General features: G+C 37.7%; 1 protein-coding gene across 1 annotated transcript; it reads right to left on the minus strand.

Annotated features, from left to right (window-relative positions):
* Nucleotides 1–9,151: 9,151 nt before the first annotated feature.
* LOC311081782 (uncharacterized protein) lies at nucleotides 9,152–18,647 on the minus strand. Its single transcript, XM_084112423.1, has 3 exons — nucleotides 18,592–18,647; nucleotides 15,703–15,837; nucleotides 9,152–10,040 (listed from the first exon to the last, which is right to left on the minus strand). Exons 2-3 carry the CDS (start codon nucleotides 15,797–15,799, stop codon nucleotides 9,166–9,168), a joined length of 972 nt encoding a protein of 323 aa, XP_083968549.1. The 5' UTR covers nucleotides 15,800–15,837; nucleotides 18,592–18,647; the 3' UTR covers nucleotides 9,152–9,165.
* Nucleotides 18,648–19,254: the final 607 nt, after the last annotated feature.

The raw sequence follows: 19,254 nt of genomic DNA on the forward strand, positions 1-19,254 counted from the left end.
TTTAAAGCTCCAATCTCCTCAGTCCTCCGAAGATCCCGAAATAAAGTCTGTTGGTGCTTCAGTGACTACTTCGCTCAGAGAACCTGTCAATCACAGCTGTCAATCATAACGTCACACCACCGTTTTTATAGCATCAAATAACTAACTAAAAACAAACTTATTTTAAAAACAAACACTTGAACTTACATCAGCGTGATAAAAACTACAGTAAATGACAGAAACCATCTTTGGAAAAAAGATATTTGAAGTGTAATTTAATTGTTTAGTTGGTCTCACGTCCCATTGAATTACAGTGGGAGGCGGGGTTTATGACCTATACTAGGACCAGTCACCGGGGGGCGATCGAGACGCTTTGGCTTTTCTTTTCAGGGCTTGTGCGACACGCTTGGTCACACACATGTGGTCTTTTACATCCAGTGGGCCTTGAAAGTTGGACATTAAACAGCAGGTTGTCCATAGCTGATTTACAGAACCTGAAAGAGTAAGAGGAATTATTATGTGCCATATGTGATATTCCTTTATTCTTCTGATGGCTCTCTCCACTAGTATTCTTATGCTGTGTTCACACCAAACGCGAATAGAGCGTCAAATTCGCATCTACCGCGTCTAGTTGGACGCTTGAACATTTTGAATCCATTCGCGCGTCCAGAGCGAAGTTGACGCGCGTAAAAAGCAAAAGTTTGAAGTGTAATTGACGCGCGTCTGAGGTGAAATCAGTTTCTTGTGGTAGGGGTTGTCTGTTTGCAAGATGGCTGATGTTGATTAGCATTCATTGAGAGAGTTACTGCTCTGTATTTGCTCTGGAGAGCAGAACAGCAGCGTAGGGGTCATCGTCGCCGTACTTGGGTCCACCAGACCCTCCGGAGGCGTACCCAGTTTGGCGAATTTCACCATTTGCTCCAGGAGCTGCGTCTGGATGACGGCCGCTTTCAATGGTACTTCCGCCCGTCCCACGCCCAGTTTGAGGACCTGTTGTCCCGGATCGGAGCGAGGATCACCCGCGCCCTCACCCACCTAATCTGTAATTTATTTTTGTTTTGATGAGCCAGCCTCCAAAAGTAATTAACCTGTCCTGTGATTTTTTTTCTCACACATAACACTGCCCAGACACAAACTATGTTCTTATACACTAAAGTATGTTGGTTATCTTTACATTAGAATAATAATGTTTCATATAATCTAGATTCAGATATGGAATAAATAGCATTTAATACAAAATGAATGTCTCATATATTGAAATCAAGTTTTTATGTGATAAAAGATTTGCTTTGTTGTGCCATACCAGGCATTAGTCATATTACAAAAATAATGTATTGAGGCCAAACATATAAAATAAGTTATTGAGGCCAAAAATATAAAATAACATTATAAACTGAAAAGCGGGACTGCCCCCGTTTATCACATCACTTCACCATGTGACAGCAGCAAGCAGGCTCCTGATTGGTTAACGTGGGGTAAACTTGCGCCAAATTTCAGATTTTTCAACTCGGGCATCAGACTAAATGCTAAATGCCTCATTCACGCCGCAGGACCTCCAGACGCGCGTAAACGCGTCTTTACATTGACTTAACATGGAAATCACTTGTGCCAGACGCTCTATTCACATTTAGTGTGAACGCAGCATTACTGTGCGTTCACACCAAACGCGAATAGCGCGTCAAATTCGCATCATTTTGAATCCATTCGCGTGTCCAGAGCGAAAAATTAACGCGCGTTAAAAGCAAAAGTTTGAAGCGAAATTGACGCGCGTCTGAGGCGAAATCCGCTTCTTGTGGGAGGGGCAAGTGCTAGGCGTTTGTCTGTTTGCAAGATGGCTGATGTTGATCGATCATTCATCGAGAGAGTTACCGCATCGGAGCGAGGATCACCCTTCAGGACACCAACTACAGGCGCTCTATCCCAGCTGCAGAGCGCCTGTCCATCTGTCTTCTGTTAGAAAATGTATATGAAATTTTAAATACAGTATATTAAATATTGAAAAACTATCTATGTTTTTCAAACTGTGGTACGGATACCACTGTTGGTGCTCTTTCTAGTGATACTCACTAGTATATACTCACTTTTTTGTGATACTCAGTTAACTGCTATATTGAATATTATATTCTGCTATATTGCTATACTCCATTTTGAATGAGTGACTCTGGGTGGGGGTAATCCATCAGCCGGAAACCGTAGCTTCCCCGGGGGCTGCCATTGATTAGCAGACCATCACCTGCTGTTAGTATTCCATTGACTCCCATTTGTCGTGTCGTGTCGTGTCGTGTCATGTCGTGTCCTGTCCTCTTCTCTTGCTGGAGCATCATCTACGGGTATTAATCTGTTGTTGCTGTTACACACTCTCTGAACTCTATCCAGCTTACTAGACGCAGAGTACCTGTTCAGCGCCTGCATCCAGCCACCGGCTCTCTCTGTTGTCCCGTGTGTCTTGAGGTGCGCTTTCCTCTGCTCGGGATCCTCTGCCGCTTCCTGCGCTGTGCTGTCCAAGAGGGAAGATTTGTGTTCTCATTGACATTTCCAGCCGTCTGGCATTTTCTGTTATCTTCAGACTTCACGGAAGTTTTTCTGTTTGTTTGATTACCTGTGGACAGCTCCTTGATTATATTAAAGACTGTTTTTGCCGTATGATTTTTTTTTCGCCTTTGGGTTCTCTCTCTCATCACTACAAGGCCTATAATGTTTTAATGTAAGATGTCATATTGTAATTATATAGCGTAAGATGTTATATTAATATTATTGTAATATTAATATACATTATATTATGTTATTACTATACTATACGATTTGATTTCCAAAACACACACACACACACACACACATTAATGTTCAATGTGAGTTTACTCTGATGCTTCATTGACCGTTCGAGGTCAGCTTGCTTGCGCTTTATGATAACACCTGGCAATAGTCAAAGCCCCTATTTCTGGAGAGCCGTGATACTTCGACCTTGGATGATCTCACTACCCCCCACCCCAGTTGAGAATCAATTGCAGTGACAATGCATAAGCTGATCTGTCACTCACATTGATTCTCAACTGGGGTGGGGGGTAGTGAGATCATTTTAGGGTAGCATGGCATGCAGATTCTTTGAGAGAAAAAAAATCCATCACTTTTGGTTTAATTTTCATTAAATTCATTTGATGAAATGAATGACATGACATTCATTAAATGGAAATGACATTAATTTCCATTTAATTCATTTTCTTGAACAATGTGATATGCTTTTTTTCTTGTCAGGTTCCCCTTCAATGATAAAGACAGGTTGCAGCAGTGGACACACAATGTCAAGAGAAAAAGCTGGACACCAAACAAGCATTCTCGCCTCTGCTCCCTTCACTTCACACAGGACTGTTTCATCCCTGTCCAGGGACGAAACACCCTTAAAGCAGACGCAGTGCCAACCATCTTCTACCCCCATTGCCAGGTGAAGGTCAAGGTGAGGCACACCAGAATCAGTAAGAACACAATGGTTAGTAAGACTGACTCTGACATGCTGGTAAACACAGGAACTTCAGTCATGACCATGATTACATCAGTTGCACTCACAGTGAACCACAGACAGTCGAGATGAGTGTAGCCAGCTGCAGTCATAGCCATTATGCAGATCATGGTGCATACACACTGAAAAACTCCCCCAGTCCTCTAAAGAGGAAGGTGGCATTTGTTCAAAGTAGCTTGCGTTCTTGCAAGAAAAAAATTAAGCTTCAAGAGCAGAGAGTCAGAAGACTGAAACAGAAAGTGAAGTCTCTCTCTTCAGTTGTCACTGATCTGAAAGAGAAGCTGCTTGTTTCCACCAGTTGTGCTGATATGCTGGAGGCTTCCTTTAGCGGTGTTGCTAAAGAAATTCTTACAAGGGCCAAGTGCAAGACTAAATCTTCTAGAATCTTTTGCCATGACTCTCAATTTCTACTCTGCAAAAGCTTATCAGTTTGTTCGTGATAGCTTTGATTGTGTTCTGCCTCATCCTCAAACAATCAGGTCTTGGTACAGCAGCATTCCTGCAGACCCAGGCTTTACAGAGGCATCATTCGCTGCCCTCCAATCCCATGTGGATGAAGGAAGGAAAGATGGTAAGGAGACTGTTTGTGCTCTTATGATGGATGAGATGGCCATCAGAAAGCATGTTGAATATGCTGAAGGGAAATTCCATGGGTATGTTGATGTAGGATTGGCAAAGTTGATGACTCTTTGCCAGTAGCCAAGGATGCACTGGTCCTTATGGTTGTAGCTGTTAATGGATCTTGGAAAATCCCTGTGGCTTACTTTCTCCTTGACGGGTTAAGCGGTCAAGAGAGAGCAAATATTGTTACACGTCTTTACAAGCTGCATGACATTGGAGTGCGCGTTGTTTCCCTGACATGTGATGGACCGTCTTGTCACTTCACCATGATGCAGGCTCTTAGAGCCAATATCACAGTTGGAAACATGAGGCCATTTTTTCCTCACCCTGCAAATCCAATGCAGGCTGTACATGTGGTTTTTGACGTGTCACATGATGAAACTCTCAAGGAACGCTTTTGCTGATGGACGTGTTTTCCAGACAGGCAGTGGCAAAAAGATTAGTGGCAAAAAGACCTCAACAAACTTCAGGAGACTGAGGGCTTGAGGCTGGGTAATAGGCTGAAGATGGCACATATTCTGTGGAGAAATCAGAAGGTGAAGGTAAATTTTGCTGCTCAAGTTTTCAGCAGCAGCGTTGCAGATGCCCTTGAATTCTGCTAAAGGGTTCCTCTGGTAAAGGGTTCCAAAGCTCCTTTGAGAAGTTGTAATAAACTTCACATGCTGAGTCTGTTGGAGAGAGCTGAACATTTCCTTCTGCAGCTCAGAGATAGCTCTGGGAGACATCTTTATGCAGGTCCTAGGAAAACGGGTCCCATTGGATTTATTGCCAGCTCCAGAAGCATTTCCAACATTTTTAAAGAGCTGGTTGAAGCACAGGATGCACCTTGTAAGTATCTCCTCACTTACAAACTCAGTCAGGATCATCTTGAGCTGTTCTTTTCTGCAGTTAGGGTACGCGGAGGCTACAACAACAACCCAACTGCCCGACAGTGAAAGATAGAACAGGGAACTGTCTCATTAGAGATGGAACCAACATGTTGGCAGTGACAGTTGGTCCAGCTTCTCGTCAATTTGATGTCACACCAGCACTCCCTCTGGATTCTGACCACGACTACAGCATCATACCTTATGTCGATTCAATATCCGAGTTCAAGGACGCCGCTATCTATTACATTGCTGGATTTGTGCTGAAAAAGATGAAGGAGAAAATCTTGTGCATGCCCTGTTCTCTTGCACTGAGTTCTGATTCCAGCATGCATGCTTTCATTGCCCTGAGGAACAGGGGAGGCTTACAGAATCCATCAACAAGCATTGTGGAGGTGTGTAAAGCCTCTGAAAGGTGCTTTCAAAGACTTCTGAACAACAGTGGAGGAAAGCTTCCTCGAGGAAAGCTTCCTCAAGGAAAAGGAGTGACAGCTGCCATTATAATTCAAGTTTAACAAAGCTTTCGATTATACCAAAGACATTATGAGAATCTGTTATGTGTGTGACCAGTGCAATAAAATAATGTCAGCTGAACTCTGGATCATGTTCATTGTGTTCAATGCAACATTACTTATGACAAAGCCAGCAGGTTCACCAATATTTTTTTCATATACTTCTCCTTGGAAGATCAAATAAAAAAATATTTTGAAAATTCCAGGAATTACAAACGAATTGGTACAAAGGCAAACAGAAATATCAACATCTGTCAGTAATATTTGTGATGGTTTTTTATATCAGAAAGCTTTAAGAATGTTCTTATATTAGGCTTTCTCATCCCCAAACCACAATCCACAAAGGAGTACATTATCCTGTCTAATTTTCAACGGCAACTCATTAATGGTGCAAAAAAGGGGCCAAATACTACAAGGGGACTTTTTAAAAACTGGCACACCATCACAGCTAAATGTCAAGGTAAGGGTTTGAAGGGGCATATCTGAACCACTTAAATCCTTTTGTAGAGGAATGTGTAAAACTAGAGGATACCGGTTTCACATGGGAAAAGGACAAAGGTGTTTCTATCAATACAAAAGTAATCCCTCTAGTTCTTTTTATCTAGTGTAATTAAAATACTGGGAGCCTGAATTATGTGGTGCCTGGATTACCACATGCTTCCCATCCATTGCACCCACACAGTTGGGGAAGTTCCACCTCTCCTTGAAACCAAAGGCGATATCCTGCTAATCAGCAGTCTTTGGTACAGGCAGAAAGTCATCCACCGGGCTGTCCCAAATGGCCTTGGACACATCTTGTACAATGCCTGTCACGGAGATGCCCACTGTGTAACTAGAAGCAATGGTGGTGTAGGAATCACCAGTTGCCAGGTATCTGAAATTAATGACATTATAATGTCCAGTAAAATATAACTATCAGTACAATTAAAACAGCAAAACTTTTAACCATCTCCAAATAAGAAACTGATGTGGCGTGAGTGGGATAAAGACATGACCACAGGACTCCCGCAAAATATAGTCTATTGTGTATGTAGCCTATGAAATAAAAGTAGTAGATTTTTTATCACATTTCACCTCAGACAAATTGTCAGACGCTCCGTTGAAGAAATTTGCTCTCGTTATGGATCCTTGAGATTTTAGCTCAATGGTGTTTTAAGCCCCCAATGGCTCCTTAGAGGCAGCGAACCCTACCCTCAACCTTAAACCTACCCATCCCCTCGCTGCCTGGAAGGTGCCGTTGGGGGCTTAAAACAACAAACACCGAGATGCTAGGTCCGACTCTGCCCAGCAAACTGTCAAACTGCTCCCTACTGAGCTGAAAGTACACCTGGAACCGATCGCTGTGGAAACGAAGCTCCTTCGCAAGCCTGAATTCCCCAAACTGTTTTTTGGACCTGAGGGTTTCATGCACCCACAACCTCTTCTTCCTTGCTGCTCTCTTTCTTTTTCTCATTAGCAGGACTAATGCTATCGCTCGCTTCTTAGCAGGGAACAGATACATTGTTGTTCCTCCTTTCGGTCAGCAGCAAACTATCAAAATAACAAGACGTATAGAAGAATGGATAGGTAAAAGTTTTGAAAACTCCGCCTACTTTGCTCTTGCTTCAGTTTAGGGGCCCCTTGCAATTGATTTCCAGGGACATTTTTTCTTTTCCCCTTCATTGGTGCAATTTTTATGATTACCTGTGTTGTCTTTTATGTCAAATACTTACATTTAACCAATTACTTAAATCAATCTGAATACTATAGACTGTTACCAATAAAAGTTTAGCATTAACAGAAGCCATCTTTACACTACAAAGGTGGAACAAAAGCTGCATCTGAAATAGCATAAATGTTTATTTACACAGACTGTTCAATGTTACTCAGAAATTATAATATTAACAGGAATTCATTACAGAATTATTATTGTCAATTAATGCTCTTGAAATTGTAATAATGATAATTAATATTGAATAATCGAATACATAAAATGTTTTTGTGTTTGGGGAAACTGCATGCCATATTCTGGCTACACAGATAAAACCCATCTAGAATTATTTTAATGCTTTTTATTATTAGAAAATTAAGACTTCACATGATCTTATCAGCATGATGAATAAATTAAATGAAGTGGAATAAACTGTATACAGGAAGGGAGCAGAGAATGTGACCGATTGTGAAGCTGTCCATAACTTGGGTTTAGCGCGAGTTTAAGCACACTCACAAACACTCCTGGTAAAATCACGAAAACTGACTAGACTGCGACATTAAGTATTCAAGTTTGTTTAACCAATATTATCACTTAAACATATACCCCCAGTTTCACAGATAATTAAGGCTTAAACAAATTGCACAGGTATATTTTGCACAGGTTTATTTATTTTTCCATGACTTTTCCAGGTTTTTCATGACCGTACGAACCCTGAAACTTACATTTGAACAAAACAATTAAAATAATAATTGTTATCCCTACCTTATACGCTGAACATATTTGATTTAGGCATTTATTCACATACACCCATTGATCAGCGAACAAACAAAGCTCGACTGAACCTGTGGAAAAATGTGCTGCGTAGAGAATGAACATCATTGGTTTTCACACATCAAGCAAACATAATTTATTTTCCGTTTACAACAACCCTGATGTGAGTTGATGAATATTTATATGTGAATAAAAGACAATTCAATCTGTTCATCATATAAAGCGATCCAGTCTCTTAAGAACATTTTGGACAAAAACGCTAAATTCATATAGATTAGTTTTAAGATTTCTTTATGAACGTTTTGAAGCGTCAAAGTGGTCTTTTCGTAGCTGTCAATGGAGGAACAGAAAGCACTGACCAGCATCTCTTTTGAACAGCAAAAACGTGCTCTGTGTGAACCAGCCCCAAGACATGATGTGTCAGCATTGCTCTTAAAGTTGTATGTTCTAAAACTGATGAGTTCAAACAGGCTTTGTTATTGGGAGTGTTTGTTTGGATTTAAACTGCATATGGCAGTGTTGTCTTCATCATTGATGTTAAGATGCTGTTCAACAGATCCTGTTCATTACAGCATTTTCTGGAAGTGCTTTGTTTTTTGTTGAAGGATTTCAGGAAATTTTAGTGGTTAAAAGAATACCTTTTTCACCTTTATGCAAAATGTGTCTAAATGTCTTCTCTGGATTCATTTTTGTGTCATTAGCTGTAAAGGGACAGAAATTGTTAAAAAAGTGATAGATGTAACTGAACTGTAAATTATTTAAACTATTCAAAACTAAGCTTAAGCATGGTGAAAAACTGACATTTCGAGGACCTCATATTTAATGTAGATCAGTTTTGTAGTTTACCTCAACCTCACACGAGGAACCGGTTGTGTAGGTGTTCTCACGTGTGACCAAAATACAGCTCTGGAAAAAATTAAGAGCACCGCAAAACTGGGTATACTATTTATATGTATGTGTTTGAGTAAAATGTACATTTTTGTTTTCTTCTAAAATCTACAGATAGAATTTCTGCCAAATTTAAAGTAAATTCATTGTCATTTAGAGCATTTATTTGCAGAAAATAACTGGTCAAAAAAGAAAAGAAAATCTACATATTTTCAGGTGCATCTGTAAGTGTGATGGGAAAATAAATTTGTACACAGAGCAATTAAAAAAAAATAATAATAATAAAAAAAATCACTTGCACATTGACTCAGGAGGAAGAATTTAATTTTGTAAACCTCTTGCCAAACTGATGAACATTGCAAATTCTTTCTCAGAATGAGTTTGTAAATGCCGTTTCAGGTCTCTTTGATAGGTGAAACTCTTGTCACACTGAAGACACATGTAAGGCTTCTCTCCAGTGTGAAGTCTCATATGAATGTTAAGGTTTCCTTTTTGAGTGAAACTTATTCCACACTGTTGACAGGTGAAAGGGCTCTCTCTAGTGTGAACTCTCATGTGGACTTGAAGGTTTCCTTTCCGACTGAAACTTTTTCCACACTGTTGGCAGGAGAAAGGGTTCTCTCCAGTGTGAATTCTAATGTGAGCATTAAGGTTCCCATGTTGATCGAAACTCTTTCCACATTGAGGGCATGTGAAAGGCTTCTCTCCAGTGTGAATTCTCACGTGGGCATTAAGAGTTGGTCTATGTGTAAAACTCCTTCCACATTGTGGGCACGTGTAAGGCTTCACTCCCGTATGAATTCTCATATGGCTTTCAAGGCTTCCTTTTCTGTTGAAACTTCTTCCACACTGATTGCAGGTAAAAGGCTGCTCTCCCGTGTGAACTCGCATGTGGTAATTAAGGTTTTCTTTTCTGTTGAAACATTTTCCACACTGTTGGCAGCTAAAAGCGCTCTCTTCATTGTGAATTCTCATGTGAACTTTAAGCTTCCCATGTTGTCTGAAACTTTTTCCACACTGAAAGCAGGTGAAATGACTTGTAGTTCCTGCCTTTTGAGTTTTTTGTGAGGAAGTCATTTCAGTCTGTGAGCAACTATAAGTTTTTGTTCCAGTTATTAAGTCATGATGTTTTTCATACTGATCTTTCTCCTCCTTTTCATTCAGTTCTTGACTCTCCTCTTTCAGTGCAATCAGGTCTAAAGTGAAAAGAGACAAATACAAGTTAACCCCAGTTTAATGCCACAAATCAAGAGACATTAAACCATAGACATGTAAAGCATCAAAACAAACAACAGTAGATCTTATACCCACACTATGCTGTAAACTCAGAACTCGATTTGTTTTAGCACACATACCAAAACATCTTGGTTATGTATGTAACCTTGGTTCCCTGAAAAGGAGACATGATGCTGCATCAGTAGCTGACACTATGGGAACTTCCCCAGAGTGGCGAATGTCTGAAGCCTGAATAGAATCATGTCAATTCATCACTCCATTCAATCACACCACTCTCTGAGGCATTGAGTCACTGATGCAATAAAATAATCTGGTTCCGTCATCACTTTGTTTCTGTTATGACTTTCTTTGTTGAAAGCATCCAGGGAATCCATCCATGTGGATCCATATTCAGGAAATCAAGTTTACATTTGTAACCGAGACATTCCCTGTCATAGGTTAACTTGATGCTGCGTCAGTAGCTGGAGCTATGGGAACACCTTAGCGTAGTGTCATACTATGTCAAAGTGCAGTTGCACAGATTGAAAAAAAAAAAGAACTGACTCCCATTCAAAAACAAACCTGGAAACAAGTAGTCAGATAAACATCTAGATTGTAAAATCTGTTAAGTGTTGGAAAAGTCCAGCAACACAAATAACTTCCACAGATAATGGCTGATTTATGCCACTGACTTGCAGTCAATGTTAAATCCTGCAGTCAATGTTAAAGGCCCACTGAAGTGCCTTGAAACGCACAGCTTTGTATGATGCGTTGATGTAATTTCCACTGAAACAGGAAGCTAAGGTGGGACATATTGAATGGCTCCTCCCCCTTTTCAAATAGCCAGCGAGCGCTGATGATACGTTGGATTCAATAGTAGATGTGTGAATAAATTCTAGCCATTTCATTCTTTACCAACGTACATTTGGAAAACGGACTCGAGCGTTTGAGCAACCGAACACAATTATTGCTTTGTGACGGTTCAACGGTAGTGATGTCCGAATCGTGAACTAATCGTTCTTTTGAACCGGTTCTTTTTAGTGAACCGGTTCTTTTTAGTGAACCTGTCGAACCGGTTCACCAAATCGAAGTGAATCGTTCAAAACCGTTTGTGTCAAGTCAGCACTGATTAACAGTTTTCTAAAGTTACTCGTTTTCGGACGTGCCTGACAGTCCCTCCGACTCAAAAAAAACAACAACAATATGTTACTCCAGTAACTCCAACAGTTCACTGAGAAGTGATGAGCACGAGCAGCTGATACTGAGCATGCGTGTACTACTGAACGTACAGGTACATCCACAGTCGCTTTGGCCAGGTGGTGTTTACAGCATAGGGGGCGGGAGACGCAGGACACATTCCATTCTAGAGAGCATTTGATTGGACAGAAGATGTGATGAGAAGCTGAAGTCCGTGGTGATGTCAAAAAAAATCTGTGATCCATTTTAGTGGAAGAGACTGTAAGTTTTGAATGCTTATAACTCCTAAATGCAAATTGTCATTGTTTTGGATCACACCAGCTTATTCATAACCTTGAGGCTAACCTATACATGAGTCAATGACGTGACGGGTCATTTTTTTGTTCCAAGGCCTTAATAATAATAAAACACAAAGATATGACATCCAAAGTATGTAAGGTAGTACAACTTGATCTATTTTATTGAATCCAAAAGGTTTTAACTATATTTTACTACATATAAAAGGTATTTTAAAGATTTTTAAGTGTCAAAAGGTCATTCGGTTTAACTGTCCAAAGGCCAATACAGCATAGATAGAATACAATTTCATTTGTGATTTAAATGTAGTAAATTTATATTTTTTTTCTTCTGGCATGATTTTATAACATTTTATATCCACATAGTGCAAAATGGTTTTAAAATTGTGTAGAAGTCGTTGCTTTGTTATGGAAAAAATTATTTCATTGATGTCATTCGGAGTAAAAGGCATAATTTTGGATCAAGTCATGCTGTCAATATCATGTGACAGGATGTGACAACATTCAGACACCTGCAAAGAACCACACAGTCGTGAAGCAAAGTTAGTAACTCTCTCTTAATAATTTGAAAAATTCATGTTTTCACTTGCTTATATGCATGTTCCGAAATATCAGGTCATTCGTTACAACCGCTATAAAACACGGAAAATGTTGTAATATTTAAAAAACTTGTACTAAATATAAAATGTTTTATTGTCTTTTTGCTAGCAAGCTATCTAGATATCAGCCTGTTTGCATTGTTTGAAAATATTGTCATTTGGTATTTCCAAAAGTGTAATTCGGTAATACCAAACATTTGGTCACACCGAATGACCTACTGGTTTTACCGAATGACAGCAATGTATGTTGGTCATATTTGTACTTATCTGGAATAAATAAATACAACATTTTATTAATAGGACATGTGCAGAGTATATTATTACATCATTTTGACTAATTTTTACTTTTGCAGGCGACTTTATCAAATAAGGAACAAGCAGTTTGCTACTGGGAAAGGATCAAATCTGATCCGGTTAAAAAAGAAGATATACTTGCCTAAAGTAGAGAAAAGTATAATTTGTTTGTATTACTTATATTATTTTTATATTACTATTGTTATAATACTATCTATAGTAGTAACTGTCTCATAACACGGTTACAGCGCATAAAATCGGCTCCATTTTGCATTTAGTAACTGAAGAAAACTGAGTGATTAACAGCAACACCTGCCAATATTATATTAGTAGTAGTAGTAGTAGTAGTAGTAGTGGTGGTATAGTTTTCTTTTTGTTTTTAGTTACCAAAGAAAAAACTCAATGGCATAAAAGAACACCTGTCAATAGTTGAACTTGGCCAAAAGGATCAAGAAAAAGGAGGCGTTTATGGATGAGGGCAAAACAGAAGCAGCGAGAGAAGATGAGGACCATAAACAATATAGTCTTTAAATGTGACACCTGTGACATCCAAGTGGATGAGGTACATCAGGAACCACTTTTGGCATCAGAACCAGACAAAATCTTCTACTTTAAAGACGACGTGCATACAACAACCATTAGTGAGCCAGAACCTCTAAATTCACAGTCCTCAAGATTATGCTCTAAAGACTGGATGACTTTCAAGAATATATACCATCTCATTGTTTAACAATTTAAACATTTGTTTCAAGAACAATTGAATGCTTCAATGTTTTAATTACTTTAATATCATTAACAATATGAATTGTATGTAAATATGTGCGTTCCAATTACAATTAAATTTTTTAATGTTTGACGTACATTTTTACATTAATATATTAACAATAAAATGTGCTTTTGTAGCTATTTGTGTCTGTGTATTGTCTTAAATATTCATAATGTCAGGGGCAGCAGATATAGTCATTCGGTAGAACCAGCCTTGGTCATTCGGTAAAACCGATATATGGGCCATTCTACAGAATTGGTGCTGCTGTCCGACAACCAAAAATCACATTTAAAAAGCATAAGTATTCAAATTTTAGATGTTTACTAAGATCCTTCTATTATCTATTGAATCCCACAATAATATTTAAAATATCAGTAAGTTTAATATATATAAAATCATAATTTATTGGGTACTTTCAATTGGGAGGTGGCTGTCCCGAACCCTAACCCCTAAATTTCAACTTGTGAAAATGATTGAAATATTTATTTATTTATTTCATTGTTGTTTTTAAAAAATATCTTTCTGATTTCTTTTCAAAAGTAAAGTAAAAAAAAAAAATATATATATATATATATATATATATATATATATATATATATATATATATATTTTATTTTATTTTTAAATCATGAAACTAATGTAAAAAATGTGTCCCGCATTTTCATGTCACTACCGAAACAGTGTGTGTTTTAGTCCATTGGCTGAGACTGATTTTGACCACACTCCTACATTTTTGATCAGGAAATATTCCTGTGTGCCTCTCTCTCATAGCTTCTCTTTCATTATAGATAGGTACAATTATTGTGCAATAGGGAAATGTGTTCAAAAGTCTGAAAATCTGTGTGTAACTTTAAGGAACATCACTACCAAACACCTTTTTTCTGCAATTAAGCAAACCTTTTTGGGTGTAATTCCATCAAATTTAGTTTTTGTGTGTGTACAACTGTTCAGAACTGTGCTAGTAACCATGTGCTGGCTATCATCTTTGAACTAGGCTCAAAAGTATCTTAAATTGTCACTACCGAAACAGTCATGACCGAAACATGCCATCATTGTTTTGGTAGTGACAAAAGGGAACACATGATAATTTTTTTGAGGGGAAATAAACAATTTTAGTACAGTTATGCAAATCATTAGTATCTTAGTATGCGAGTTAAAATTCTGTAATGTGATGTGGTCTCTACCAAAGCATTACCGTCACTACCGAAAATGTGCTATCACGACCAAAACATGCATGTTTTGTATAAAATAAAGTATACTGAATTATCAACTAAGATGTTATTATAGTGTTTGATTCAATATATATTCAAACTAATGAATACTTAACTTTGAAATCAGTATGATTAACTTAATGCCTTTTACAAAGAAAGATTGGATTAAAAATACAACAAATCTTATAAATTACACTTGAAGTATTGTTAAAATTGTAATGGTTATTGATTTACCTGTGAATTTTTTTTTTTTTTTAAATAGCAAAAAATATATTTACGAGGTAGATGTAAACAAAATATTAATAGCTCAATATAAGCCTTCTTATTGAATTATTTATTATTGTGTTTCGGTAGTGAAAAATTTGGGGAGAGGAAAAATATTCCAAAACATTCTGAAAATACAATATAATTAACTGCACAATTACTAGAAATGTGTACCTTGGATATTATACAATTTGCATACATGCACATTTTTTTCAAGACGTTTCCAACTCTGACTTTGAACCAACTCTGTGGAATGGCCCATATAGTAAATATTTAAATTGAATAATATTGTTTTAAATAACTAAAGTAACTACAATAATACAAATATAAAGCAGATAAGGCTTTTTTTTTACTCTTGATATTTCCCCTCTTCTCATTTCCTGCATACTATCTCAACATCAATGTCAAATCAGATTTTTTCATGAATTATTATCTGCAAATGAATAATTTAAAATATATTCATGGCTAAACCGTTAAACCTTTTTGGTGACAAATTTTGTCCATCTTGTAAAAAGAAAAAAGACATAAGCAGTGTTAATTGATTGTAAAAACCACATAATCTCATTGTTAAACACTTAGTAAAACTAAAAAAATTGTTTCAAAATTAATTATATCTCCATATATTTTTTTCCCACACTTTTAAAAACCTTATTTGTCAATGTACTAAATACATACTAAAATCTGAAAAACTTACATTTTGATTTCAGGGGGCCTTTAAATCCTCCCCTATGCAATTTCTAACACCCCTGTGACTATGACCTGTTCTCCTGACAGCGGAGGGGAAAAGACTGCAACAAAACAACTTTGAACTTGGGAGTGAAAAGAAGTGGAAGCAACTTCATTTTAAGTACTTGTGCTTAAATAAAATCTGGCTACCGTGTATAGATCTCTAAAGTCCTATGCTGATTTTCTGTCAGACTTAAAGTGCTGATTGTCTGAGATCTTAACATTCATTTCTGTAGAGATGGACATTTAAGAATCAAATGACTGAGTTCAGTTTTGAGAATGAAACCAACCTGTTTGTTCCTCAGTATCTTCTTGTTTCACTCTGAATGTTTCTTCAATCTTCACGTCTTCACTCTCCTCTTTAATAAACGCCATATTTATAATCATATGTTATGTGGATCTCAGTTGCTTCACCAGGGGATTTTCTGTGTGTTTGAGGAGACATGAGGAGAATTAAGGAAAAACAAGACACTACAGTGAACACACACACACCCGGAGCTGTCTGTATATCTATCTTAAAGGGATACTTCAGGATTTAGCATTAAGCTTTGTATTAGTAGAAAACCTGTAGTATTTACAAATTACCATGCTTACCCTCCCTCATATCCCCCTGAGACGAGAGATTTATGTATTTTTTGTCTGGAAAACATCCTCCGATGACGCAAAAATCGTCATTTTGCATCATTGGAGGATTTTTTGGCCAGAGGCTAAAGACTACAGCCAGTAGGAGGAGCTGTCCCGCATGTTTTCAACCCGCCCATAGGGGGTGGGATCTCACTCACAGAATTGTCAGTCAGCCATCTTTTTTTGGAAGCTAAGCTAGCAGGCTCTTGTTCTGTGGAGAAAGCTGAGTATTAGGGGTTACCATCCTCTTTTTCCCAGACATGTCCGGCCGTCGAGATCGTCCAAAATGTCCGGGATTCGGCTTTTGCTTTCTGCAGTCGCCATTCATTGTTTACATGCACACCTTTTGTTTCAATCTAGCTGAATTCATTCCGATTGGTGAATCTGAATGTAGTGATTACATGAACGCTAAACAAGTGATCGGTTGATGTGCGTTTTAACATTGCTAAGAAAAATCCCGCCTCTCCGTGAGACATACGAGACCGGTGCGTCTCAGTAATCACGCCACCGGCCTCGCGTCGTTCTCCCGCGGCCCTCAGTCTCGTCCTGCTCGCCACAGTAATCATAATGAATGGCGACTTTTGGGCGATCTTGAAATCAGACTCGTCACGGAGACTCACTAGTAGCCTAGTCTTCTTGTTTTAAACTGCGTTCTCTTACCGGTAGGCGTGGCTTGGGAGTGGCCTCCTAGGGCAGCGAAGCAAGTGCATTCTGGGAGTTGTTGTCTTTCATCCACATGAGCCAAAAAATACATTTTCTGGCATTTCACATTTCTTCTACATAAATGACCCATTTTAAATACACATTCATCTTTCCAGAGGTGAAGTATCCCTTTAAGCCCAAAGTATACTTAACTTAGTGATGTGACGTTCGGCACCGAGGCTTCGAAGCTTGTATCAAAAAAACAAAACATCACACATTGAAGCAGTGTATCGGGGCTTGATTCGTTTTGCCATAACCACGTGATCTGTGAAGCTTCGTTTCCACACACAGTCACGTGACTGTTTCGGATTCAGATTCAAAAATAGCGCAAACCCCTTGAGCAGGTTTCGAGTGTCATACCCTTCGGTAGTAGTAAAAAAAGAAAGAAATAGACTTAGCCCTCACATTGTTGAACAATGTTCCTTAATAAAAAACGTTAATTTATTAAATTACCCACAAAATAAAATGTCAGCTCCCCAGTTCACAAGCACTTCACCATTCCACAACAATTTTTTATTTTATTATGATTATATATGCCTACATGAGCCTTGCCTATGAACTCGTAGGATTAGGACTGAGGCTAAAGTTTATGTGAATAAGGCTGCATTCATAAGAATTGTTTCTGTACAAGTGAATTAGTCCCATTTATTATTATTATTTTTTCATAAATTAATTCATAGTTGTTTGTTCATACATTGTATAAGAACTACATCAACACTAACACTTGAATTATGAGGATTAATTGTATTGCTTTGTGGTTTACAGAGCAGAAAGTGATTTATTTAAAAAAAAAGAAGAAAAAAAAGGTCTTCTGGGACAGAAAGGCAGCTTTTCCACCTTTTGACCACAAGATGTCGTTAGTGTGTAACGTGTTGAAAAGCTTCGAGTAATGAATCATTTTACAATACAGTCGAGGGGGAAAGCCCCAGTGCTTCACAAAGCTTAATTTCACCATCACTAACTTAACGTATACACGTACACTAGGCTATTTACTCACTACTCCTAATGTGCACTAACTTGGGTGGGTTAAATGCAAAGGACAAATTCTAAGTATGGGTTACCATATTGAGCCTATGCCACTTTATTCTTTCTTTTCTTTTTCACACCTGTTAATAGCAGAAATTCAAAATATCATTTGCAAAAATCATTTGATCCAGTCTTAGTGCTTAGCTAACATTAGAAAAAAATACCAAAATATCAATGATACGTTATTTGTTGCTCTTAAAACTTGCACCAAAACTGTGATTTAAGTAGCCCTAATAAATCAGTCTGTTTAAAGTGTTTAATACAATGATTTGATGCTTGGTAGCTATTTACGTTTTATTTATTTTTTACATATTTTTATTTTGAATTTGTAATGGCCACGAATGTGCATATCAGGTCATTTATCCACAAGAACTATTATTGCTTGTTTTGGAGTCCTCATGTCACCCTATAAATAAAAAAAACATATTCTGTCACTGCTTTCATGAAAACATTTGGAGTTGGTCTGTTAAAAAGGGTCATTACAGGGTTTTTTCCTCACAGTTTTGAATCAGTGAATCATTAAGGGAATCAATCGACTCAAAAGCGTAGTTTCTTCCATCAAATTGTCAGTGACCGAACTCGTGTTTAAGATAAACTGATTCACCATACAGAGAGCGAAACGAGACTTTACTCGTTATTCTGTTACTGGTGTGTGGATGCGTTTGACCCATAGAATCACGTTCCTTAATGTTAAATAAAGGGGCAATGAAGCCTTACAAAGTTACATTAATTAACAATTCATTCATTTTAAATCGCCTGCAAAAACGATGAAATATAATAAACTGTTTCAACCGATTTAAACGCATTTAATTGTTAAAAACACAAACCTTCTTCAGCCGAATCACTGGCGCCGTCTTATGACGTCATATCACCACACCAAAATAAAAGCCCTGTTCACACGCTAAAATCTCAAGTGCATAGATATTTATGTACAAAAAACACAGAAAATAAATATTATATATATAAAACTGATATATATCATTAATGTCATATTTGGGCAGTGCATAATTTTTGTTCAATGCAATTTCTAGTGCCAGAGAGGGAAATAATTAGGCTATACAATAAACAAGGTTTGTCAATAAAATTAAACCAAACAGATTACTCCAAAAAAGAAAAATGCAAATATGCAACAATCAATGGGGAATATTTTTGGTTTTTATTCTTGTAATCACACAAATAAATTAATATATATGTCAACATTATATCCAAACTATCTTTTTTATTTGAAATACATTACACAGCATGTAATGTGACAGGCTGGTGGTCGGAGAACTAAATTCGGAACAAGACGGCTACACAACGGATGATCATTGAAGTGGAAAAACAGGGGTTGTATGGGAATTTTCATATAAAGATTTAAACATGAAAGAGAAGGAATGGTAAGCAATTTAAGTGGCTGTTATCCCTGCTGAAAAATCCAGCTAAAACCAGCCTAAGCTGGTTGGCTGGTTTTAGCTGGTTTAAGCTGGAAGTAGCTGGTTTTAGTTGGT

The sequence above is a fragment of the Abramis brama genome (assembly GCF_963993115.1).
Source record: "Abramis brama genome assembly, chromosome: 4".
Taxonomy (NCBI): Eukaryota; Metazoa; Chordata; class Actinopteri; order Cypriniformes; family Leuciscidae; genus Abramis; species Abramis brama.

Coding starts and splice junctions, on each gene's coding strand:
- LOC311081782 (XM_084112423.1), bottom strand. CDS start 15,799: ATGATTATAAATATGGCGTTTATTAAAGAGGAGAGTGAAGACGTGAAG. Junction 10,041..15,702: donor AGATACTGAGGAACAAACAG/GTTGGTTTCATT, acceptor TTTTCACTTTAG/ACCTGATTGCACTGAAAGAG.